A 27843-nucleotide genomic window follows, 5' to 3' on the forward strand; every position below is an offset into this window, starting at 1 on the left:
GTGGGAATTCCTAGGGAGTATACAGAGAATGGGAAGTCTTGTAAGGATGTGATGCGTAATTCTGCGCAGTACAGCTATTAGACTGGGACTACATTTCCCATCACTCAATGCCCGACGCGATATGATGACGAGCAGGGATGGATGTTGTGGATGTGTTTGATGCCCGGGGCTCAGTGCTGTGACCAGTGCCGCCTGGTGACGCTGGCAGTAACTGTGTCCCGGCAGAGAGATGAGGAAACTGGACCTGCCCTGCAGAGTGAGCCTGGTTGCTGTCCCATTGCAGGTAGTGTGTTCATGTTTTTCCTGCTCTCCTACTTGACACTTACCATTCACCTTGCTCTTTAGCATATGATAAGTTGTGCCTGATTATATGGAATTGTCACTAATGTGGGACAAACTAGGAATACGTTTACACTAACATTGTTCCAATACCATGGACAGTGAAATGCTGATTTATGTTATGCTGGGTGGCATAATATTCCTGTGATGTTGGAATTACTTAGTTGTACACAAAGTGATTTACGAAAAGGTTAAAGCACTCCAAACAGCAAGCATATTTTTATAGGTCCTTTACATATATTTGGCATATGCCCACTCTATCCTCTAGGTTGTGTGGAATGCTCTTCACATTGGTGGCAGACCCAGGCAGTCCAATCCATCCGAGTAGACTATTTCCTGCCACTTTGGATGCATAATACCAGAGGAATCTAGATTTTTATTTTAGGGAATCCAGCCACATAAACTCCTAAAATATGCATGCACTGCACCAATAGTTTTGGATATGAATATGGTTATAGCCTATGTTTTTTTTTTTTCTATAGCTGACTCCTTTTTGGATGCTGCAACTTTCATTTTATGATTAGTTTTAAAACTGCGGAGGAAGTTGCCAGTGAACTAAACGTTCCCTTGTTCATTCTTTAATAACCCCACCCCTGACTTGAATGTCAGGGGTGGGGTTATTACACTATTCCCAGTGCAGGTTTAAATTATTCATTGTGGCTCTAGTACTCCAGCATGAGGCGGATCCCAGTACCTGAAAGTTATCTACAAAATAAAACCAAAACGCTAATTTAGAAGAGGTGTGAGAATGTGGTTCAAGTGAATGGAAATGCAAAAAAGCAAATTCCAAGCATACCCGAAATGGTATATTACTAACCACGCACCAAGTACTGGATGTACTCTAAAGCATAAATAAATGATGCAGTTTATCTTAAATAAACTGCATCTTAAATTTATTTGGCCTTTAGAGTCATTCCCTGCCCAGTGGCTTTTCAAATATACAAACTGTTGCCAGTGATTGGCAACAGATGGCCATACAAGCCTTTACCTGCAGCTCCCAGCTCCTTACTAGCTCATGCTTTAATGCCATTACAGATAGTTGTCTCCTTCTTTGATTAAATGTATTGTTTTAACTTAGTACTAAGATTAAGAGTAATGTGAGGATCTTTTGAAGGTTAGAAGGCCACACCATTGTCCCCCAAACTGTTTGTTTGCCCATTATTGCTCTATTTCATCTTGAATGCAGCTGCCAGATTGATTCTTACTATTGTCTAATGCTGCAACCCTATGCTAGGACAACATTCAAAATCATGGTTTTAGCCAAAAACCCTTCCACATTGCTGCACCACCCTCTGTTCAACAGTATATATATATATATATATATCTCCAATTGTCAACTCTAATCTGCCAATAACAAACTCCTATCATCCTCCCTTATTAGAACTTCCCCATGCTGCATCCATATTACCCCACTCTATTCATCTGTGCACTATCATTTTAAGCATATACTGAAAACACACCTTGAAATTAATAAAATATTCTAGTGACTGAGGACGCAGCTTCTTCCAGTGTTCATACAGCCGTGGATAATGAACACAAATTTGAATGTCGGAAGTTTCTTGAATTGAAGAATATGGTGAGGTGCAATAAGTAAATCAAATTACAAAAATGTTTTCTTCCAATATATTTGAGGCATGCAATAGAATGTATGATTATAATGTCAGTTTGACTCCCTGAATGAGCAGTACTAGTTATTGTAGAAGTTCAAATGCAAAGATCTCATGTCCTTTAAAAAGAAGATGAAAAAAGATTTGAAGTCTTAATGGAGGTGTGTTTTTAACATATATCATTGTGACAGGCTATAAGAATAATATTGGTAGTAACCATTTTCCTTGGTTTGTTTCATCAGTGCTGGTATTAATGATTTCTAATTCTGCACATTTGTGGACTACCATGGTAACCAGAGTCACATGATACATGATGTAGTGAGTAGAAATCCACCACTACTTCCTCCATATGTCTTCAAATGACGTGCTGTGAGCTTGTGTCTGTGTAACTGGCAGCCATATTTTGCCACCTCCAAAGAGAGTTTGAAAAGGAGATAATGACTTGTAGAAGGACAGTATAGAAAAATAACAGATGCATGCTTAATTGTACTTAACTTGCTTAATAAAGCAAGTAAACTATGAGGGATTGCTGCTTTCACTTGAAAACCCTTTATTTCATCAGAGAGAAAACGGTATATGGTTTTCTTAGTGATTAAGAAAAATATGTCAAAACAAGGCATTTTCTCTATGTCATGTCATCACCAGCCTGCCATAGATTTTTAATCCTTCCATTGTTCTCATCACATACCAGCACATCCATGTAACATTTATTTTTGTTATCTCTTTAAAAATAGGTTCATATAGATTGCAACCTCTTTCACAGTTTACAGAATAATTTGCTGTGTACTCAAATTTCCTGATACCCTCCCCTCTCCCCACACGCACTTTGGTCACTATCAAGTGATACAAACTGCAAAGTAAAGATCACTGTCATCCAAAATAAAAACTATTTTGCTGCATTGAGCTTTTTAATCCTCATATAAGATTTATAATGGATTACATGCCAAGATCAATCAGAGCTTATGTACGTGGTGAGCGTACCCAGTTTTATGTTGTGTTCTTGTTTTCTTTTTTTGTAGAACATGGGCCATACCATCTTCCATTTTTGCATTAAAAAAATGCATGTCAATGAGTTTGCTTTAACATGTGTTTCTTACTAGCGTTCTGAGCTCACTACTGGCTTCTCGAATACGATTACCCATAGTTAATGCGAAAAATTAAACCTGATGCTTTCTGAATAACAGGATGCAATGCGAACACTACAGCAATGCTACATTCTGTGGATTTTACAGTTGTAATCCATGCAGTAGAGCATGAAGGTGTAGGTAAACATGGCATCAAGCTGTATCTAGGCAAGGGAGCCACAGCCAGCCAAAGAAAGGAGTGGTTGCTGATCAGCTGCCAAAAACTGTCCAGTCTCCTTCATCAGAAAATGTAGTGCTTAACAAGTTGCAAAAAATGCCCTGTGTGTGTGTGGTGACACTAGAAACAATTGTTTACATGTGTTTTACTAACCTAAAACTTAGGTATCAATATGTATGTCAGCAACAATGTAGTACGAACAGGTATCAAAGCAAAGAGATAGATTTACTAAAAGTTCTAAAAAAGGAAAGTGGAGGTGTTACTCACAGCAACCAGTCAGATTCTAGCTGTCATTTATCTTTTACAGCCTGTGGGCAACACTTTTTTCCTTCTTCAAAGTTTTCGTAAATCTAAGTTAAAGACTCATAGCAAGCTACAATAATTTTACAATGGCTTAGCTGACCTAATACCCAATTCATACTGCACCAAAATCCCGGGTTTTTGCCGGGGCGAGCTCAAACGACCCGTGTCTTGGTGCAGTATGAATGGTACAAGTTAAAAATCCCGGTTCTAAAACCCTGGGTCTTCAACCCGGGATTTATCGGGGGTAATTCCCGGGTCGGACTCGGGTTGCCTGCACTATGAATGGTGCAACCCGGGTTTTTCAACCCGGGTTGCACAGAAAACAAGCTGATTGGCTGTCTGCCTGTCTAATGTGGTAAACAATCACCACCCACTTTTGCACCATCTTTATGCGTCAAAAAACCAGTCACCTTTCAATGACATCACCATTTTCAGCCAATGAAAACTGCTCTGGTGATGACTCCCACAAATTGCCAGGGCACAGACTTGTGCAGTATGAATAGGGTCAACCTGGGAAATTCCCGGGTCCGAGGTGCAGTATGAATGGTGTTTCTGAGCTGGGACGCTCCGAGCCCCGGCAAAAACCCGGCTTGAAAAACCTGGGATATTGCCGGGGCGGTATTATAGATATTTTGTCTCCGTGTGTACACCGTTTTTCTACCTTTATAAAGTCATCTCCATCTAGCACGCTCTGGTTTGCTTTTCCAAACAAGTTGCATGCACTTAATTACCACACCATCATGTCATAGGAAAATGTCTTTTCCGTTTCTTCATATATTTAAATTTGTGTTTTCATGACTTTCTATTCTGTTCAACACATTTATGATTTAACTGTACTATCAACAAACTGTTATTCAAGATCATTATTTCCACAGCAGATGTAGAAAAGAGCACTCTCACATCAGATACATACATCAAATATGTTACATTGCATATCCTTTTAACACACCAATGTCATTTACTCACCCGCAAATCAGTATGACTGAGAGCAAAATGAGTTGCCTTCTTAGCACTGTCCTCTTATATGTAGCCACTTACCATGATCTAGAGATGCAGTTATATGATATTCATTCACAGTTGTTACATGATCATCAGCACAAGTCATAGTTCACAAAATATAGTTTTTCTAGATTGTAATCAGCATTCACTTAAACTTTGAACTTCTCTGTTACGGACTTCCCTTATTGATTAGTATTTTATGTTCATGTTGGAGATTCATGCTCTCATTTATCTCCTTTACAGAAATCCTTTCTTTGCATGACTAGCTAAAGATGACAACATTTCCCTATCTATTGTATTAAGAATGCTCAACCCTGTTTTCACTGCTTCCTATACTGCCCCTGTATCTTTCCAGATTATTATCTATTTTGTTTCCACCCCCTCCATAACTTATATGCCAGTGAGGACAGAGCACCATTTGCTTGTGTCATGTAGTCACATTGGATGTAGTGAAATGTAAGATCTCTCTGTTTGGGATTATCATCATTGTGATGAAACGAGTGTGATATGCTAACCATTATGTGTCTCGTTTATCACATAATGTGGATTGTAGTACACCAGACTACAACTGCATTGTCCAATTACATGTGGTTAAGGGGACATTGTAGTTCAATGTAAATATGTATATTGTGTACTATATATTGATGACTTGCAGTAATGTTATTCATTGTCCTTAAACTGAAGCCAGGATGGTTATGGGTAAAGATCAGATGGTGTCCACAATACAGGTAAGCGGGCTGGAGCTGCATTCATTCTCCCGCCTCCTTCCTCTACAGGAAGCATGGAACAGCTGGGGACCCTGTGACATCACAAAGTAGTGTAAGGAGTTAATTTTAGGAGGGGCTCACTGCTACCTTATCCTTGGAAGTAGGGGAAGCCAATTAGCATCAATTGTTCTCCTTAGGACTAGTGCAGACTTCTGTCTGCATCCCAGCAGGGGATGCAGACAGTGAAAGGACAGCTGTAAAAGGACAGCTCATCTTAACTGCCCTGTCCAAACCCCTTAGTCCTGCACTGAACAATGGTTAAGAAGAATAGACCCAGGGGTTTGCCCAGGGAGGGGAAAGACTGTGGAAATTAGACCTGAGATATAAGGAACAACTCCAGGGGGGGAAGGGTGTTCATTCTGGTATTTCATTCATGAAGGTGCAAGATCTAGTTTTGAGTTGTCGATCTCTAACTAGAGTCTATATATGCAGCTGAGAGAGATCCATGGATCGTGAAGTCTGGACAGCCAGGTGACTATAACTCCTTAAACTAGTGGGGTAAGGGAGAGATGATGTGTGTACATAATATTCTGGTGTTGTTCGTGTGACAATAAATATACTGTTGTATTTTTATAACTGCATTTGCCTGAGTGACGATACGAATCCCAGAAGGTACTGGGTAGGCTTCCCTGGTATAGGAAGGCACCCGTGGGTGGCCAGCCAGCGTGAAGTGGGTAGCGTTGGGCAAGATAAACCCGGTATCTTCACAATCATCATCATTTATTTATATAGCGCCACTAATTCCGCAGCGCTGTACAGAGACCTTGCATCAGTCCCTGCCCCATTGGAGCTTACATTCTAAATTCCTAACATGCACACAATAGGCTCATCCTGTATTTACCTGCTTATTATGAGCAGGACATTTTAGTTGACGCAGATTTAGAAGCTCTAACAGCCATTAAATCTGCTGAAAGACGTGTAATTCATGTATTACAATACTGTAATAACGTTTTGACTATCCATTTTACAGTGCCTGTTCTTTTTTTTTTGCTGTTTCTTGCAAGGCATACATGTTTTTATATGACTTTCTTTTAGATTCTGTTTATTACTAGGAATAATGCCCGTTTTGCTACCAAATCAACATTTTTGTAGCTATGTGAGTTTTTATAAATATACCCTTTACCCTGCATGCAAGAGTTGAACCGGTGTACATTTTCAGCTCTATTCTATGTGGAGAGACCACATGATGCACCAGTTATGGCATTGGTATGTTTTAATGCATGCTTTTATGTATTGATGTTCAGTATTTACCTGTACTTCAATAATTCCTGGCATATTGTCTTTTAGAAATTCAAGCCATGTGTACCAGATACAGTGAGCCAACCGAAGAGTGTGTATTAACGTAACTTTGGCCAGTACCTGAACGCAGCCATGAAGTTCTACATTGTGTGGATTTTACAGTTGCAGCTGTTTTACCATGTAATCCATGCAGCAGAACATGAAGGTGTCGCTAAACATGCCATCAAGCTGCATCGAGGCAAGGGAGCCACAGCCAGCCAAAGAAAGGAGTGGTTGCTCAACAGCTGCCGAAAACTGTCTGGTCTCCTTCACCAAAAAAATGTAGTGCTTAACAAGCTGAAAAATGCCATCAAGGCAGTGGAGAAAGACACAGGTCTGTCTCCAGAAGAGAAGCTGTTTCAAGTGCACACATTTGAAATCTTCCAAAAGGAGCTGAATGAGAGTGAGAATTCTGTGTTTCAGGCAGTTCATGGGCTGCGTAGAGCCTTGCAAGGAGATTACAAAGATGTTGTGAACATGAAGGAAAGCAGTAGGCAGAGGCTGGAAGCATTAAGAGAAGCTGCTATCAAGGTTGGTGTCTCTTTTTTTTTTTTTTTTTTTTTTTATGTGCATCATTTCATGTGACATCACGAGTCCTATCTACTTATGATACCAAGCCTTATTATGTTTAGTGTAGATTTGTGAGGTGCCGCAGTGCTCCTTGTCATCGGACAGCAGGGAAAACAGGACATAAATAAACTGATACATGTAATGTAGACAAAATAAATGCAGGGATAAAACATATGGTAGGGGTCCTCTGCTCATGAGAGATATTACATTCTAATTGGAAAAGTAGGGAGTAGGGTAATCTCTAATAAAAAGATGGGTTTTCAGAGAGCATTTCAAGATTTGAAGGCTGTGGAAGAGACTCTTCAGAGTTCCATAAGTGGTGGTATATGAGAAGGCTTGCAGGCTGGAAGAGGTGGCTACCAGAGGCGCAGAGCAGAGGATGACCGAAGAGGGTAGGAGGGAGAATATTTTGAGATGTATGAAGGGGTGGAGTGGTTGACGACTTTGTAGATAAGGGTAAGTAATTTTAAATGGATTCTGGAGGACACTGAAAGCCAATTTAGAGATTTGCAAGTGGTGCAGCAGATGTGGAGTGGTGAGAGAGGAAGATCAGTCCTGCTGTGGCGTTTAAGATGCATTGAAGTGAGGAGAATGTGAGATAGGAGGAGATTGCAGTAGTCCAGGCAGGAGATGAGAGAATGGATAAGAGCTTCAGTAGCATCTTCAGTAAGAAAAGGGCATATTCTGATAATATTTCTAAGGTGGAACTGACAGGACTGGAAGAGAAACTGGATGTGAGGAATACAGCAAAGGGCGTAGTCAAGTGTGACACCAAGGCAGCAGGCTTGGGAAACTGAAGAAATAGTATTGTTATTGACCGTGAGAGAGATTTGAGGGGAGGTGGAAGGGAAATGACATAATTACCACTTTAAAGTGGCTGCAAACATTCCGACATGACCCTTCCCCTTCTTTCTCATGGATCCACAATACTATCTTACTATCACTCTCATTCGCTGGTGCATACATAGTCCCTGAATAACAGTTTAGAGTCAGGGAAAAATTTAGTATATAATGTGACTATCCGGACGGAAATGCCTCTCACAACAATGTAATTAGTGTACTTTGGATTGATGTTAACTTGAGATCCAGTTGGATCCTACTTGTATATATTTATTGGGCTGTTCTCCTGTTTGAGTCTATTAAGTGTTTTTAGTGATTTATTTGCATAGGGCCTCTGGGGAATGTGTTCTAGAAGTTTAGGGTCGTAAACAATGTGTTGTACATTGACAGGCTCGCATGCATATTCAGATCGTATTCTGATACATAAAGAAGGAATATTTTATTTCTTAAAGAAGATATGACCGAAAATATGAAATATATAAGGCCCATCATTATTGTTGTAGTTGTAAAAGAACCAAACTTGCACGTTGTAGCTTTTTTTCTTTATTCTGCCTTTGTTATATCATTATAAGTTCAGGGGGTAAATGTATCAAAGTGCGAGTTTGCCAGCGTGTTTAAATCGGGCAAATCGCGGGTGTTTACCCCGCGATTTTTTTTTTTTTAAAAAAAAGGGAGTGGATCAAGCTGCGATTTTGACACTCATGTTCAAAATCGCTGGTCATCTCTGGCGATTTTGAGCGATGTAAACACTCCCGAGTTTAGCTAACTCTCCTGTGTTTGGCAAACTCGTCTGTGTTGTAACACTGAGTTGTCAACACATCACTGTTACAATGGCCCTGCTAAAAAGTTAAAGATTAGATAAAAGTAAAAAAAAAAAAAAAAAAAAAGCGCGTGGGGTCCCCCTGCTATTTCTGCTTAACCCTAGTGCTGCCTGACTAGTGCTGGTCCCGTGAAAATCGGGGAAAAATTTTGCGTGGGGTCCCCCCGATTTTCACTTTACCAGCACTAGGCAAACCAGCCAGGGTTGGCGGCACTATAGCAGTGGGACGCGCAGCAGGGGTCCCCCTGCCATAATGACTAACCAACCCTAGACTGTTCAGCGCTGGGCTGGATTCCCTAGGGAGTGGGGTCTGCCGAAAAAAACGAGCGGGCCCCCCCCCTACAAAGAACCAGCCCAGTGCTGATAGCACTAGGGCTCTTCCTACTACCCCTGGGCTGTGGGTAGTAGGGTAATACGGCGGTAAAGGGTTAAAAAAAACTAACTGACACCAATTTTGTTTGTGGAACTACAAGTCCCAGCCAGCCAGGTTGCCCTAAAAACTGTGGGCATGCTGTTGCTTGTATAACTACAAGCACCAGCATACCCACAGCAGCCAGGGCATGTTGGCACTTGGAGAACCACAAGTGCCAACATGCCCTGACATCCCTGGCTTGCTGGGCCCTGTAGTTCCACAAAGAAAAGGTTTACAAAACCACAAGTCCCTCATAAAAACCACATATATTAAAAAAAAAAAAACCCCACAATAAAGACACTAACCACCCTCTTTTTTACCACATCTATTTATTAAAAATAATAAAAACCCAAATACTTACCAATGCTGTCTTCTTTCTTCTTACCAACGTCCTGGCTTGCCCTAGTCCCTTAATATTTATACCTCCATCTTGACGGTTTGCCCCAGTCCCAGCCATTTTATACCTCCATAAACGATTGTTGAAAAACTGGAACACTTCGCCCAGAAGGGGCCCGTATTTGTAAGTTCCCGAATCTTTGTGCTTGATTGAAGAAAAATAAAAAAAGTCTTCAGACGCCGCAAACACCTCCTACCTAGTAGGAGGTCCGTATCGCAATGATCTTACGTTGTTTGCGTCAGTTCAAAGTACTGTATTATGGGATTTTCCAACGCTAGTGGGCAAATCACCTATTACTGTATTTAGCGCTTACGCAATTAAAGTAGCGCATTGCGCATGCGCTACGCTACTTGCGTAAGCTGTAATACAGCAGGCTATCAACAGGTTGTCTACTGGCAAAGCATGCTGGGGCTCGTAGTTTCACAACACCTGGAGGGCCGCAGGTTGGACAGGCCTGCCCTAGGGGATCCAGCCCAGCGCTAAACAATCTAGGGTTGGTTAGTCATTATGGCAGGGGGACCTCTGCCGCGCGTCCCACTGCTATAGTGCCGCCAACCCTGGCTGGTTTGCTAGTGCTGGTAAAGTGAAAATCGGGGGGACCCCACGCAAAATTTTTCCCCGATTTTCATGGGACCAGCACTAGTCAGGCAGCACTAGGGTTAAGCATAAATAGCAGGGGGACCCCACGCTTTTTTTTTTTTTTAACTTTTATCTATTCTTTGACTTTTTTACACTGCCAGGGCAGTGTAACAGTGATGTGTTGATACAACATGCTGCTATCAAGCAGCGTGTTGTATCTGGCGTGTTTAGAAGCAAACTCTCCTGAGTTTGCTAACTCGCAGCTTTATACATTGGAGACTTGTATAGCTGCAGTGGCAAACAGTGGTGAGTTTGATCTCTGGCGATTTTGCAAGTAGCGATTTTGACAGAAGCAGAACTCTGGCGATTTTGTATGAAAACTCCGCTTCATACATCGGCGAGTTTCAACTCTCCCGAGAAAATCGCTGGAGTTGCAAAATCGCAGCTTGGTACATTTACCCCCAGGTATGTATTGTTGTTTTAAATGTCACATTTATTAATAAGCCTTTTATAAAAAGACGTTTGTATAAAAAGGCATGACAAGCATCTGTAGCCAAATATTGACTCCTGTTTACAGAGGTCCCTAGTAGTTTGGTTGAGTCAGAAATCTGAAAATTTTTCAACTTAAGTGGCTGGATTTGGTACTTTTGCCTTTCCTCACTATAACTGGTGGGTACTTGTCCAGTAAAAAAAGTTTTCAGTTGGGATGGCTCTATAAGGTCTACTATCATACGGTGTGCACTACAGTCCGGCTAAAATCTTCAATGAGAAATGCGTAATGTTTCCAAGTGGTGGAGGTACATAGGTGGTTTTTGCTCGGGTTACAAGACCAGTACCAAATATATCTCCCATTCACTGCATGTTTATCTCATAGACCTAAACATGATAAATATGTGGTTTATTTATTTGTTCTATCTTTTCAACAAAATGTCTTGTTAGTTTTGCTGTGTCACAAAAGCTGTACCAAAAAAAACTGTAACATTTTATTTTGCTATAAGTCCATTAAATTCTTTCAATATTATTTATATTTGAAGACTGCTACCATTTTTCTAGGAAGAAAAGGAATATGTAGAACTTCTGGCAGCCGAAAAACACCAGGTTGAAGCGTTGAAAAACATTCAGCACCAGAATAAAAGCCTGTCCATGCTTGACGAGATCCTTGAAGATGTGCGGAAAGCTGCTGATAGGCTTGAGGAAGAAATAGAAGACCATGCTTTTGATGACAACAAGTCTGTAAGCATTGTGTAATAAAAACTAACTTCATTACAATTTGTTTAATTTGAATAAACAAATTGGGTACTTGTGTAAAAAGTTGGAATGCAGCATGCATTAGTATCTAACAAATGTAACATTTAAAATCTAACTTATACTTTCTTTAAATTGAGGGGATAGGGATTAAAGAGTAATTATTAGCTACCCACATGTATAGCACAGGTTTGTGCCATGTATGGTCTGCTTTATATGTAATTAGTTGCTATAAATTACTGTATATTTGTGCTAATTGCACTGTTATTAAATTAACTTGTTATAGCCGCACTGTCTACATCTTACTGTACATAATATTGTAAGGGATTATAATTGAAGTCTTGCAGAAAAAATCTAATGTACTGTATTTTAGGTTTAGTTTCACTCTTTAGTGTACAGCAGGCTCCCTCTCAGGCTTGTCCTCTTCTGTATGTCAGAAGAGTAATGTTGGTATGCTGCCTGGTGGAAGCTGGCCGGAAGAGACCACAGGACATGCAGAGCTAATGCTGGATTTAATGCTCTCCTGGACAAATGCAGTCATAGGAACTCCTTTTTTTGTCTTTCTTTTTGCACAAGGCACTATGTAGTAGAGTATGTAGTAAAATTATGTATTAAGACCTGGTGACAGCTGTTCTTTACTTCTCTCCCTGCATGGTAACAATTTAGTGTTGCAGGCTGGATCGCAATTTAAAGACACAATTAAAGCATTTTATGTATCATTTATGTCTAAATATCTGCGCCATTGTTTTAGGTTTTTATTGTGTCAGTATGAACAAACTTCTGTCACCCAATGAAGACTGTTTCTGGCAACTTAGTCTCTCCCCAAAGCCAGGCAAATGTTTAAGTTTTCCCCTAAATATCTAAAGGTACTCTTTGCCATTATATTGGTTTTTGCTGCTATTTTACATAGTGCCATAACTGGTATTATCCATTTAAACGCAATTTGTTTTGCATTGTGACCGTACTGTTATTATTTTACTTAATTTTTCTGCTTTTCATTTTCTTCTTAAACTTCTCATCTTCACTTAGTGTATCCTGGATGTCTTTCTTTCTGTTTTATTTTTTGTTACTCTGGCATAATGTATGTACCTCTTTTACTGCATGGTCGAGTTCAGTTTTGTGGAATCATCAAGTCTGCATATAGTGCAAAAAAAATCTTATTTTAGAGCATGCATAGCAAGACAGAAGGCTACTAAATGCCTATACCATGTCCTCATTTTGTTAGTGCATGCAGGCTGCCGCTGATTCCTGCAGGTGCTTCCATCCTTGACACTGTGCTTGTTCAGGAGATATGTTAGATATTGGGGATGCAATTCTCACAGTTCCAAAGAGGGGCAGTCATCCACAGCCGCTTTAGTTTGTGTGAATCTGATGAGATACTGTTCCTATTTGCCATAAGGACTATTAGAGCCAGAGGGACCCATGCAGTATTTAAGAAATGACTAAAAGGTTTGTTTACCATATACTATAACATTAATTGATTGTAGGTGTAGTTCTCCTTTAAGCAGTACTATTACTTGCCCAGCTTGCCTGTAAGTTAGCGCTCAATTTAAAAACACATATATGTACGGCCCAAATATATGGGACACTCACTGTTTAAAGGAGCTCTTTAAATAGAATATCGCAAGTGGTGAAAACTGACTTGGATTGGTATTTGTGACAGATTCGTGGTGTAAATGTCGAGGCAGTCCTGCGAGTGGAGGAAGATAACGTAAAAAGAAATTCATCCCAACTCCAAGTAGAGGATGACTTGGGACTCAGCATGCTTATTGATTCTCAAAATAACCAGTACATATTGACCAAGCCCAGGGATTCCACCATACCCCGTGCTGACCACCATTTTATCAAGGTACGTTTGTCTGCTCTTAGCTGCTGCATAACGGCACTGTAGTATTTCTGTGCATCATTTTCAAATGGGTCTATTAACAACAGTTTGTACTTGGAAATAAAATCAGTATTGATTATAAAGGTCACAGTTGCCAGATAAAGAAAATATAGTCCAGTGCTCTAAAGCAAACCATATATAAATCACTGTGTCAGCATATACATAAAGAAGAGACTTTTGTGCACAATATAGCTATCTTGGGATAAGCTCGTCTGCCAACGTCAAGGCATCTCCTGTAGGCGAGTCCCTAGCCTGTGTAACAACAAAGCATGCAGCACCTGAAGGGAGTGGTGTAAGTCCCCAAAAAAAACAAACTAAAAATTTGGCTGATAAACTACAAAATCCACCATGGTTTGGATGATTACATTATAGAGCGCCACATTCATAGACTAAAGTTTTGGTCATACCTGTATTTACCCTGTGTGAGCTGATTTCCCCATGCATTTCATACAACATTTTTTGTTATTGTAAGAATTTTGTTTTAGTGAATGTAATCTATTACTTGTATTTGACATGTTATTCTTTGCTAATGGATAAACGTGTTCCTTAGGATATTGTGACTATAGTAATGCTGTCTTTGCCTTGCGGATGGGCATGTACTATGATAGGACTGCCAACTATGTTTGGGTATATCATCTGCGGCGTTCTTTTAGGACCATCTGGATTAAACAGCATCAAGGTAAAGTTTTCCCTTGTACAATGCCTGTTACAATAACCTAATTTATTTTTTATTTTCTGCCTCTACAAATCTAAAGTTTATCTTCTTTCTACAGCGACTTGCAAAGCAGAGATTGGCAAAAATGAAGTTCTTATTATTAGCAGTCCATGTTTGAGCCATACCCTCATCATTAATATGAGCTGCTCCTCTCTGGCTTTATCTTCCAAGCCGAGTTGTTACTTTTCATTGCCTTTAGATGTTGTTGTTGATTTTTGTAAGGTGCCACAGTGCTCTGCAGCGCCACACAGTGGGGAAAATGGAGCATACAGAAATCAGGGGCATACAAGGTAGACAATATAAATACAGACATGAAAACAAAGGTTAGGGTGGGCCCTGTTCAGGAGAGTTTACATTCTAATTGCAAGAGAGCACAGATTATTTGCTATTTGAAAGAAGGACTAAAGGAGCAAAGTAGTGGATTAACATTATGAATACAAATGGAAAACCCTCAGTTTTGCGTATATGTGTATACTGGTAGAAATGTTTTATCAAATTTTTCTAGTCGTGTCTGGAATAGTAAACCTTTTTTAAGTTTTAGTAATTTTCAGCACACTAACCTGACATTATTAGTTCAAGCAATCCTGGGAACTTGAAGCTGCCCCCCCTGTGCCTGGGTTTGCGAACCCACCCAAAAATATGCTCGGTAGAAAGACTGAAACATCACTTCAAAGTCCAATATTGTAAAACTAGGATCACTCCCTACTCTGTTTAACCTTGTTTATGTCTTGAGTTAGCACTGATGTCCTCTCACACTCATGATTGTCTTTATTACTTTTGTGTGTTAAACTTTTACACTCCTGCAGATGCCGCCATCTTGGGCCATAAGTCCATGTACATACCTGTTAACACAGGATTGCAATTTCATACATTTTGTCTTTTTATTTATTTTTTTTGTCTTTTTTTAAAGTTATATTTTTGCAAGGTTACATGAGAAATAATTTACAACGGACAGTGAGCCTATACATGAACAGGAAAAAGAGATAAACAGACGCTACGACCACTGTAGGAGTAGAAAACATCTTACGTCAGCATAGGGTTGCAAATGAATAGAGAGAATGACCTGACCATGAATTCTTCTTGTAGAGTAAAAAGGGAAAGAAAAAGGAGGAAAAGACAAAGAGGAGAGAGAAAAAAGAAGAGCGGCTAATTCCATGTTAGGAGAAGCAAGATGGTGGCAAAGAACAGTTAGGGGGGACAGGGCTGATAGAGGTATAAAGTAATGTGAATGGTGAGCGTACCTGGAAAATGGAGATCCACTGCCCCATACCTTGTCGAAAGCTTTCGATGAGTTTCTTCATACATTTGTCTTAATGTCTCTCACATTTGGTTCAGGTACATTTCTGAAGTATGTACCAGAGGAACTAGTAATATGGATGTCGGGGTTTAGCTGTGTGACATTTTTTTTCCATCATCCCTTCTATACAAAGATCTTCTGCATATTTTCTATTTACATGTTGTGTTGGATTACAGAACAAATTATCCAACACAATAAAGACTGATATATTTTGAATAATTTGTAGTAGGAATTATATTTTGTGTCGTGACAAGCTTGGGTACTCATAATGTCTCCATCTTCTCTTGTTCAGTCTATTGTCCAAGTGGAAACTCTGGGGGAGTTTGGTGTCTTTTTCACGCTTTTTCTTGTTGGTTTGGAGTTTTCTCCAGAAAAACTGAGAAAGGTATGTGTCATCTGTTTAATTCCATTGTAATTACTTTATTATCTAACAATCTACAAGTCCAAAAATGCAACTTGCTGCAATAACATGTTGGAGATGTAGGTATTTGCCTGACAGGTACAGAATCATGTTTAGTTGTATTTATTTATATTTGAAACCACAAGTATTCTACAATATAACCATTGTAGAATGTATTTTTATTATCTATTTTTTGAAGAGTCCAATTTTTCATGTTATAGTTAGCAAATATCTACAGATAATTCTTTTCACAGGTCCAAAAGTGCTTAGATTTCATTTTCTTAAGTGAATTAGGGATTTTTTTTAAATAGATGGTAAATCCAATGTTTTATTTATCCCAGGACTTAGTTTTTTCTTTAGATCTTCTAGTTAATAATGTATGTAAATAACTTTTAGAACTGTTTTCTGCTGAAGCCGACGTGTATTCAAGTGAGTTTTAAATTATACCAGTCTGGGAGTTTCTATCACCCCTTCAGTTCTTTAGACTACATTGAACCTGTGTAGACCTATATAAGAGATACAGTACATTCTGACTATGACAATTGCAACTTCCATATGCAATGAAGCAGCAGATGTGTCTGATGCTCTGTTTTTATGGCTATTATTTTACTTGGTATGATACTAAAAACCACTCCTTAATGAATTACTAATGATTTGCAAATGCCCTTTTATAGATCACTGGATGTGAATAGAGTTCTCCATAAGTTAATAAAGTTACAGATGCATGGTTTCATGTTACATATCTACTATTCACTTGTCGGAGAAGGACATTTTGATTTATGAAGCTTGTGGAATGCACTTTTCTCACTGTTTTAGCTGCTTAGTTCAGTGACAGATCTGATAAAGAGCTGCTTTATCATGTTACGTATTTTGATTGTGTGAATTCCAAAGCAAGTAATGATACTTTTTTTCTTTTTTTTCTTTTTTTTTTCTATGCACAATGTATTCCATTACGTTATTTTTTTCTTTTTTTTAATCCTAATGTTTATCAAAAAGGAAAAATATATATATATTTTGTTTCTACTAATGGTCAGAGCAAAATAACTTTGTTACATTAAATGTAAGTGGAATTGAGATATGTAAGTAGGTTATAATTAAGCTATGTAATACGATACTGTTTGTGTTTTGATTGTATGGTATTAGATGAAACTTTTAATTTTTGCCCATGCAGGTATGGAAAATAGCTGTGCAAGGACCATGCTTTATGACCATTCTAATGATTGCATTTGGCTTGCTGTGGGGGCACTTCCTGCAAATCAGGCCTACGCAGAGTGTCTTCATTTCAACATGTTTGTCTTTGTCGAGCACACCCTTGGTATCTAGATTCCTTGGAAGCGGGTCTCGTGGAGATAAAGATGGTAATTAATTGATATACATTCCTAGTATAAAAATGGAAGATACAAAACTTTATACCTGAATTTCCATAACTATGCAGACAATTACATTTTCTGAAAGTGTATTCTATTTGTATTTGTAAAGCGCTACGGAATCTGCTGGCGCTATATAGATTAATGTTGGTGGTGTTGATGATATTTGTTTAAGGTTTTCAATAAAGTCAAGGGGTTTTTTTGGGTGTGGTTTTTTATTTATTTATTTTTTGGGCTTTTTTAAGACAAAGATTTACCTTTTATAACCGGTGATAGACAGAAAGACAAATATAAAATTGTGGAATTATTACCACACAGTAATCCCATATCCTTTAAGAAGACTGACATGTGGCCAGAGTACAAGGCTGTAGTCTGAGAGTGTTAATTTATTGTATAACACAAGCATGTTTAGAGTAAAAAAAAAAATAGAAACCTGTTAATAAAATAATTCTAGCTCTCCGTGTCTCTCTGATGAGAGAACAGCATGTATTGGTGATCTCCCCAAATCTATTTTGCAATGCAAATAGTTAGTGCTCCTATCAACAGAAGTAATATCATTAGTGCTATCTCCTGTTCTTGGCCTGGTATGATATGTTTACATGTCACTAGTTTGTGGATACCATTCAAATGTACTTATTTGTCTATGAATGCTGCTTACTTTCACATGTAGTAGCTTGCAACACCTAAAAGGCACAAGGACTTTATTTAAAACCCATATTATGTTTGTGTCTAGAAAATGAAACCGCCTCTCTTCTTGTGCATTGCACACTAAACTGTTTCCATGTTTGTGTTTGTGCAGGTGACATTGACTATAGTAGTGTACTACTTGGTATGCTTGTGATGCAGGATGTCCAGCTTAGCTTGTTCATTGCTGCTATGCCAACTCTTATTCAAGCAGGAGGGAACACTTACTCCAGGTGACTTGTCTTTAAAGTTGACCGCACAATGCAGAAAGTAAATAGTCATGATGACATGACCCAACAATTGAAAATGACCTACAATACAAAGATATCTGATAGAGACTGTCGCCATTAATTTGTGTGTTTCTGATAACTTTGTCTAGTTTAATCTGATTTAGAGGGGTCTGTTCTGTTATTGTGGAGAATGTGTCTAAACGTTTGTCCCTATGTTTGCCAGTTTTCAGTGCTTGGCACTTTTAGGAATATACAATATTTTATTTTTATCTAAATAAAATGTTACATTTAAAGTTACTTCTATTCTCCCTTTACGGAACCTTTTTGTAGGGTCTTTATTTTGAGTGCATTGTTGCTGTAATTATAATGCTATATATTTTTCTCTCTAGCTTGGTGTTGGAGACTTTCCGAATACTGGCGCTTATTGGACAGATACTTTTCTCTTTGGTTGCAGTCTTTCTTGTCTGTCTTATTATGAAGACCTATCTCATTGGGCCTTATTATAGAAAGCTGCACACTGAAAGCAAAGGAAATAAAGAAATTCTTGTCCTGGGAATTTCTGCATTCGTTTTTCTTATGTTGACAGTAAGTTTATTTCAAATTAGTAAAGAAATACAACTTTACACGTTGGTACTGAATTGTTTCAGTTTAGGCTACTTATGTGTAACATATAAAATATACTATTTAAGCTGTATAATGTGGTCTTTGTATGAGCGCAATGAACATGTCTACATATTTATATATTAAAACTAGATATTCTGCTGTACAGCTCACCTCACTGAGCTCTATGAGCACACCAAAGATAAATAAAATCAGGACTTTACACTTACTGCTGACTAAATTACTGAGAACAGTTGTGTTTTTATGTCCTGTAGAAGCTCTGTACATTCAGAGCCGTGATAAAAACAATCATGCTCATAAATCTGGACTCAAATTATTCAGCTGCTAACAGTGACTGCTCTGAATGTGCTCATTATATGAAGAAACTTGTTCCAGAAGCAAAAATATTTTATTATATATATATATATATATATATAGTTATTTTAGTTTATTTCACATTTACAACCCAGACAAAAGATACGGTTTAATCACATATAAGACTCGTAGATATGCTGCTTTATTGGGAAGAATTGAGCTGAACAAACTGCATTGGAAGATAATTTTTAGACTAGAGTTGTATTACTTTAACCTAAAGTGTTCTGTTCCTTGCTAGCTAACAGAACTACTGGATGTGTCGATGGAACTGGGCTGTTTCCTAGCTGGAGCACTCGTTTCTTCCCAGGGGCACATGGTCACAGAGGAAATTATGTCATGCATTGAGCCAATACGAGATTTCCTGGCTATCATTTTCTTTGCATCTATAGGTACATATTATGGCTAAATGATGAATGCTTCTCTAATAAAGACATTTCTTTACTTGATTTCTACCTTTTGTTGTCAGACCGACTTGTCCTAAATACCAGTAGCTTCTCCTCCCAATCCAAATTCCTAATGATCACTTTTTTTTTTTAATATTAAAGGCCCCCACACACCATGCAATCTGGTTGTTCAATGCTGAACCCCATTGTGAGCAATTAGGTCACAGATGTCATGCTTGGATAAACATCAATGGCCTGATTCATCAAGGCTCTTCGTATTTGCTGATTTTGAGCGTGTCGTCTGCAAAATCACTGGATGCCCAGAACGAGGAGATACGTCCGTGAATGTAGCCCTGTCCACTACATCTTCATAACCAAAGGACACTTGCTACAGCCTACGATTTCGGGTAGTGAAGTGGACGGCATTTTGCCGTAGTGAATTTACAGTGGGGGCATGTCAAAGTCAAACGCATGCAGCAACATCTGAATCCAGCTCTGAGTGTCTCGGTTACTTGTTTTTCTGCCATATCTCTTGCTCCAGTTAAGACCTTTAAGTCCTGATCAGTAACGTTGACAGTCTCATATGCACGTTATAACATGGGTGTGCAGTCACGAGCAACTGTAAAAATGTATTTTATGTTCAGTAGATATTAACAATATCCTAATAAATTTCATGGTAGGGGGGAAAAACAACAATTCTTTTATTAATTTTGTTAATTGTGTTATCATTTATGCATTTATTATTAACAGGTGACATTAATTTTAAGAATGGTTTTATTTTCCTGTGCGTTCTTTTGCAAATTTATAATCCACATTGGTATTGAACTTAACCTGCAGCGTTTTGTGTAGTAGAGCACAACAGACCTGTCCTTGGTTTCAGAAGCACACGTATCTTGAGATCCGTGCTTTGATTAATATGAGAGTGTGGAGAGCCTAAGTACGTGCGTGTGATACTAAACGCAGTTGCGCTCAGAATACGTGCCTTGATGAATCAGGTCTCCAGATGGCAGTGTGCACTTGTTTACTTCCTGATTGAACAGGATTACCCCCATACACTGCCAACAGTGTCATCATACATGTTTTTTTCCTCCACACCCCATCAAATCAATTGGATCAGATTTTCATATGCTACATGGTACAGTGGTGTGTTGGAACTTGCCAAATTGACCAATCAAAATTGCATTATATGGCCAGCATAAGTAATCTTGGCATAAATTGATAATGCACATTAAGTTTTGTTTTTTCCATAATATCTTTTACATTCCAATCCTTTTAATACTATTCTTCAATCTAATACTTATATATTTCTATGAATTTTGTTTCAGGACTTCATGTATTTCCAACATTTGTAATTTACGAGCTGACTATTCTTTTGTCTTTGACGTTGACACTGGTGATAATGAAGGTAATTTGATTTATTTTTTTGTCCTTTTTTTTTTTTTGTAAAGAATGATTCATACTATCAACATACTCACACAGGTCTACTGTCAGGTAGCTTATGCCTACCCTTTGAGCTTACATGATTCAGTCCTTATGTACAGATAGAGTGTATGGTTCACATAGATATAGGTAATAATAATTGCTTATGTGGATAATCCAATAGGGCTCACACAGTTCTGCTGTGTTGTTTTTTTCATATGTCTATCCGTACGACATTGAACAGTATATGCTGCACCTAATACTTTTGGGAGCAAGAGGCACTGGGAAGATAAAATGCTAGGTTTGAAGTCCCTGCCATTAAGAGCTTACAAGTAAAATGGCAGATATACAGCAACAGAAGGCAAGGCATGGCAAGTTCATAACTTTGTAATGCTAAGGTTTAAAGTCAGATTAGTTATGGACTAATGACTGCATTAAAAGTGGGCTATTTTTGAATAATAAAGCTATTTGTTTTTTCAATTTCATTAGTTTCACTTTAAAGTCCCAATGTGTGTGTCCTAAAGACCTTCTTAAGAGGGAGAATGGAGACTTCTAGAGCTGTAGCATTGGAGTTTATGTTTTATAAACTCCAATGTTTGTTATATTATGTTAAAGTTTAACATAATAAAGTTTGTTACATTATGTTTGTATTTTCTCTTAAGTGGACCATAATAATGTGAATGAAAAGTGCTTTTCCACTAAAGATTCACTTATGGACAGTTATTTCCCTCTTGGTCTGTATAAGTAACACAACTGTTAATGTGGTTTGTCAGCTGCAACACAAGACAATACATGTGAAATGCATTAAAATGAATCTTAATTCAGTTCTGAAGTGATGAGGGTTATAGGTCTGAAAACTGATTCTGGTCCAGCCCACCATTTATAAATTGTAAAAAAAACCTGGTTAATGTACTTTGCCAATTCACTTTAAGGACCATATAATTGTTTCTTTCACATTAAGAGTTGCAAAAATCAAGGTGACACAAAATATCAGTCCTTTACCTGCGCACATAATAGGAACAATTAAACTGCTTACATTTGCAGGTTTAGTGAAACAAGAAACATAAAGCACATTTATTTTTCTGTTTGAAATACAATGGTTGGACAATGAATTTTTTAGCATCTTGTAAAATTTTGATAAAATAATGGCAAATACACATATTTAATACTTTATATCCATGTATTTTTTTTTATTTATTGGCCCATGCTAGCCGTTTGCCTCATTGCTGGTGTCCACTTCGGTTTCTTGATTGTCGACAAGCTCTAAACCCAATCTCTGCAAAGTGCCTCCGTACAGTCTTTAAAGAAACGTTCGATCATGCTCCCTTCCACATTATCATCGTACATTTTCCTGGCAATTTTTGGTTCTCTGTTGCAATTTTCATGAGCAGTCAGTCCTGTCTGGTTGTAGTTTTGCGACTGCTTACGTGTTGTCTTGAAGGTGATTTAGCCAGGTTGTGCTTCCACCTAATGGAATAATATGGTAACAAACTGCCTAAATGAAACTATTCTGTTGTAGGTTTACATCATAGGGGGGGAACTCAATTGGCCACGCTACTCGTGAAAGTTATGTGGTTTGCGCACCATTACCGGTAGCATGGTAATTGTAACGCAGATTTCTGTTTGCATTTCTCAGAGCTGAATTAACTAAAATATTTACTATATATTCACTAATTTTGAGATAGAAATCGTAAAAAAATAAAAATAAAGCGAAAGTTTAAGATTTCCTAATTCATTGTCCAGCCACTGTATACTAATAATTATTATATAATATGCTATATAGAAATATATATTCTTTGCAAATATGGATGCTTTATGTTTAATGTATCATTTTATATATGTGTTTCTTTCTTAACAGTTTGTTTTGGCAGTGATTGTACTGTCTTTGATTCTCCCAAAAAGCAGTCAGTACATTAAGTGGATTGTGTCTGCTGGGCTGGCTCAAGTCAGTGAGTTCTCCTTTGTTTTAGGCAGCAGAGCCCGCAGGTCTGGGATAATATCTCGAGAGGTGAGTCCTGAGCATGTGCAGATTGCATTAGTGTTGACAAGTATCGTCTAACCTTAGGATAGTCAAACAAGCCGATTCTGTTAGTTTGCCCCAGTGATGGGATCAATCCAGTTTGGCCACACGTTAGCCAATTTGGACATTCATTTTATCGACAAGCACATAAGATGCAGAAAGCTGATGGGGTGGAGGTTGGGTTTAAGATAATTCCATCAGAGCAGAATCCCAAGATGTAATGTGTAACTTTTGTCATGTGGGACATCACAGACATGGAGGGGCAAGGTTCTGCAGCTGAAAGAATAGCATGTGTTTGTTAAACTGTACTTTGTAAATGGGCTTTACTATTAATATTTCGTATTTGCTACACTTTAGTCCATAAAAGTGTAAAATTGAGCATGTGTCCTGTAAAGTCATGGCAATATTTGCTAATTATTAATTACTAGCTGTAGTATTTTAATGCATCTGCAATCTAATTTCAGGTCTACCTTCTTATTTTGAGCGTGACAACACTAAGCCTTCTGCTAGCACCTGTCCTATGGAAAGTAGCTATCACCAAATGTGTTCCGAGACCAGACAAACGTTTGAGCACTTGAGATAGTCTACTGGTCAACATATTTTACATGCTTTTTCTCCAGTGTTTCTTGGACCATGGCCTTCACAGAAAACCATGTACTCCTTTGCTACAAGAACACATCTGCAAAGCTGGTTTGTGTCATGCTTTTAGTCACTACTGGAAACCTCATCAATTTCAATCTCGGTCATCGTCCGTCATACCTAATCTCCAAACATGTACAATGACTTTCTGGAGAACACCTTGAATATTTCTCTTCTTACGTGCCTTTTTAATCTAAATCTTGTTTTAATTATTTTTGTTAAAAGCAGCCTTGAAGTCTTTATTGCACTACTGTGTGCTATTTGCCAGGACTGCTGAATCATGGTGCAGGTAAATGAGTAAGGAAACAGAGGGGTGTATGGGGGAGGCTTGCTGCATATTATACTTGATTGTATTTCAAATGAAAGTTAAGCTCTTTGTTATGTCATAACTATCAGGCATACTGTAACTTTAATCTTAAAGGCACCTTGTTTACACTTTCTGAGTCAGAGCAGTGAATTCTCTGCAATAATTTAAGATGTGTACTTCTGCAGATTCTACTGTGCCATTTAAATATTTTATATGAAGGCAGTTACATTCTGTATTTATCTTTTTACCGTTAACGTTTTGTTTTTGGTTTAAGTTCTAAAAATGGGCAATACATTGTACCCATAAATGATTGGAAACCTGAGCACACAAAGCAAATAATTACAGTATGGGATGTATGTTCTGAAAGCCCATTATCTAGAATGTACTGAAAACCAGAAAGATAAGAAGTAAATAATTGCTCCTGTTAAGTATTCATGTGCTAAACAAGAGTTTCTTCCAAGAATCACTGTGGTGAGCACTGGTAAACCATTTAATAAGCAAGGGAATGCCATGTGCAATGTGTGGAAGGACCGGGTTTTCCAGATAAGGGCTTTTTCCAGAAGTTGGTGCACTATTCATAAAATATACTTAATGGTAGTTAAAACTACACTTAAATCCCATACACTTGTAGTTGTTTTATTGTTTTAGTTTTTTTTTGTTGTTGTTTTTTTTTTAATATATAGTTTGGTGAAAACTTCTCTTGTTGCACATACCTGTACCAGCTGTACTGTTGGTATGCTATAATACAGACTGTTGTACCCATTCCAGTTTCACAAAGACCATATGGAACAACAGAATGGTATTTTCTCAGAGGACTCTAATGCTCTTTTGAATGCTGCTATGCATAAATGTATAGGATAATGATATGTATAGGACCAATGTTGGGTATTATTTTTCTTAAATAACTCCCGTTATCTTACCCTGTTTGGCATTAGTCGCTGTGTTTTGCTGTAAATGTATTGTCCATGATTGTTCAACATTGGCCACTGGTAGATTGGTATTTACATGGCATAGGTGAAATGAATAGTGGAAATACAATATTGCTTTATCAACACTAATGTAAAGGATGTATTTGAAGGATAAAATAAAGAAAATATTTTTTTGGGCATTGTGACTATCTTATGCTTCACATATCTAGCTAAATGTGACTAATTTTAAATTAAAAGAAAATTTATGTAAGAAAAACAATGGTCTTCGCAGTAATTAAAAGTATGGTATATACAAATTCAGGAGCAAGCTTATGAAAAAATTGTATGTGGTATTAAATAATGCAATAGAGCACTAACATATAGTTAGAGAGCACACATCAAATAACTATTCTTAAAGATTTCCTCCAAACTTCTTCTGTAAGTTGGCTAGTCGTGGAAGATTTGTCTGTTCAGCACTTTGGTCGAGCAGCCAAATCTTTTACGGTGTCCTGTTAGTGAAAAATTGCCCCACACAGACTCCAATAGGTCTTTTGCAGTCCTCTTACCAACAAATGTCCTATAATGATCTGGTAGATTTCTGTGACATGGTATCATTTTGGGACTACAAAAACTGTGATATTGGGCATATGTGACCAACAGACAAGAGTGACCAGGTGGCTAGAAACTGTCTCCAGTTACCGAAACCTGAATTGTCGTTGTTGTATCGCGTTGATGGTCTCTATCAGAGAGATCTTTGGGTAGAAGCAGTGGTCATCTGCTTTCAATATTATTGTTATTGTTGACTTGTAAGTTGCCACAGTACTCAGCAATGCTGGAAAGTGGGGAAACAGAACACAAAACAAGGATATACAAGGTAGGCAAAATAAGTGCAGATGTGACAGGGTTTGGAAGGTCTTGCTCACGTGAGCTTACAATATAGTGTAGTGGTTCCCAACCTGTGGCATGCGTACCCCCGGCGGTATGTGCAGGGTGATTCGGTGGTACGTCAAAAAATATAAAATGGCGGATTGAAGGGGAGCGTGGTTTGTGCGCCATACTGCACGGGCAAGTGTCTGCAGAGCTCCAGCCGGCACAAGTTTCACCTAGATGCCTCACGCGGTTTCTGTTCCCACCGGAGGACGTTCCTGCCTGATGTGTCCGCTCCCCGACCCCCGTTGCTGGCCAGCTGTCAGGGGCTCCAGAGCCGGTGAGCGACCCTGTGCTGGGAGAGAGCCGCAGCTGTGTATGTAGCCTGGCAGCAAAAAACTGAGAAGAAAGGCCTATATCTGGCTACACATAAGGATTTGTTACAGGCGCTACAGCTGACACCTTGCTTCTGCTTTGACAGTCTCCTCCCAGGGCAATAATCAACAGGTGAACTTCCCAACTGCCTGACAGGTCAGACTCTTATGTGGCACTCTACTACCCCACACTGACACCCTTGGCCATTAATAAAATACTTTAAGTGACATACTTCAAGTGACATCCCTGTCAAGCCTTGTAATACCAGTACATACCACCTTTCAGGATTTATTAAACCAGCAGATCAAGCTATAACAGTTGGGTAGATAAAAGATGCTTTATTCAAATTGCTGTATATATTGATCGAAATCTCTGTTCCTCACAGATCTATAATTCATGTGTATGCCGTTAATGGCGCGGGGGGGGGGGGGGGGATTGCCGTGGACAGAGGAGAAGATGGTGCAGTGAGACATGAGGGACAGAGAGATCGTATATGTATTTAGTTAATAATGAACAGTAAACTTTGTGGTTTTTCTATTTTTGGGCTTTTTATGATTTGGTTTGGGCTTGTTTTACTTAGTGGTTGTTTGTTTATATATTCAGAGTTGGCAACTTGCATAACGTCTCGGCCAGGGGGCATGGCATACACAGCCCTGTGGGTGATATGGACCTAGTCTCCATCCCTACCACTAGCGCAAGTCATTAAACATAGCTGGAAGTACCCCTGACAGAAACGTGAGTCAGTCTGCAATACAACGTGTCCGTTATGGATCAGTGGTTGAAAATAAGAATGCATAAAAAAGCAAAATTTGATGTGGATTGTAACCCGTTGCCAAGTGCTTCTCAACACGTGTCCGCAGCTACGAGTACACCCACACCGTGAGATAGTAAAAAGGCGCGTGTCTTAGATACTACAAGGAAGAAAAGGAAATACTATGAGAAGACTATATTGAATATGGGTTTTCATTTATAGGGGATGATGACTGTCCTAAGCTGTTGTGTGTGTGTGTGTGTGTGTGTGTGTGTGTGTGTGTGTGTGTAAGTATTAGGCAACGGTTGCATGAAGCCCTCTCTACTCATGTGACATTTAGAATCTAAACATCCAATGTTAAAAAACAATAAAGAAATACTTTACTTTCAGCGCTTAGAAAAGCGTCCAAATCTAACTTCATACATGAAGTCAGCAAAGACAGACAATGAGAATGCAGTTGATGCTTCTTACTGTATTGCTTATTGCATATCTAAATGTGGCAAAAACTACACCTTAGCTGAAGATTTCATTTCTTCTTGTATTAAGGATGCTGTTTTTTATATGTTTGGGGAAGAGCATGTCAGCAAAATCAATACTATCTTTTTCAAACAATACAATGTCTCGAAGAATTCAGGATATGTCTGACGATGTTGAAGCTACAGTAGTAGATGGAATTAAAAAAAGTTAATTTTTTTCCATCCAGGTTGATGAAAGTGTAGATTTGTTAATTTAGCAATTTTGCTCGTCATCGCGAGGTACTTGAGAGAAAACAGAATTTAGAAAAACCTGTTGCTTTGTTACTCATTGACAAAGCATACGATGGACGAAGATATTTTTAATGTAGTCAATGGTTATTTCATTTGAAAGGACATTAGTTGGTGGAATTGTTGTGGTGTATGCACTGATGGAGGCAAGGCTATGTCAAGTTATTTTATAGGCCTACGCGGCCGAGTTCAAGAAGTAGCTCCCCATGTACCATGGAGTCACTGCTGCATTCATAGACAGTCTTGCATCCAAGCCTCTTCCTACTGAATTGAATGGTGTTCTTAATGAGGCTGCCAAAGTTGTAAGTTTTATTAAGTCCCAACCACTAAACTCCAGATTGTTTGTTTAAAGCGCTATGCGAAGAAATGAACAGCCTTCACAGCACACTATTTTTGCAT

The 27843-nt window shown here is 38.5% G+C and overlaps 1 protein-coding gene across 3 annotated transcripts; it reads left to right on the forward strand.

Annotated features, from left to right (window-relative positions):
* The first annotated feature begins 98 nt into the window (after positions 1 to 98).
* Positions 99 to 27069, forward strand: SLC9D1 (solute carrier family 9 member D1). 3 transcript variants are annotated; one of them, XR_012688681.1, is made up of 14 exons: positions 99 to 283; positions 6605 to 7126; positions 11267 to 11446; positions 13122 to 13307; positions 13894 to 14022; positions 15648 to 15740; positions 16927 to 17113; positions 17922 to 18039; positions 18426 to 18621; positions 19250 to 19400; positions 20720 to 20799; positions 22672 to 22821; positions 23298 to 23761; positions 26533 to 27069. XR_012688681.1 is itself a non-coding variant. In XM_075200056.1 (14 exons), the coding sequence occupies exons 3-14, from the start codon at positions 6689 to 6691 to the stop codon at positions 23409 to 23411; spliced, it is 2022 nt and encodes a 673-aa protein (XP_075056157.1). In that variant the 5' UTR covers positions 99 to 283; positions 1824 to 1915; positions 6605 to 6688; the 3' UTR covers positions 23412 to 24887. The 3 variants fall into 3 exon arrangements, 2 of the variants coding, with proteins under 2 accessions (XP_075056157.1, XP_075056156.1); XM_075200056.1 differs by lacking the exon at positions 26533 to 27069 and adding an exon at positions 1824 to 1915 and having other exon boundaries at positions 23298 to 24887; XM_075200055.1 differs by lacking the exon at positions 26533 to 27069 and having other exon boundaries at positions 23298 to 24887.
* Positions 27070 to 27843: the final 774 nt, after the last annotated feature.

The sequence above is a fragment of the Mixophyes fleayi genome, chromosome 2 (assembly GCF_038048845.1).
Source record: "Mixophyes fleayi isolate aMixFle1 chromosome 2, aMixFle1.hap1, whole genome shotgun sequence".
NCBI classification, from domain to species: Eukaryota; Metazoa; Chordata; class Amphibia; order Anura; family Limnodynastidae; genus Mixophyes; species Mixophyes fleayi.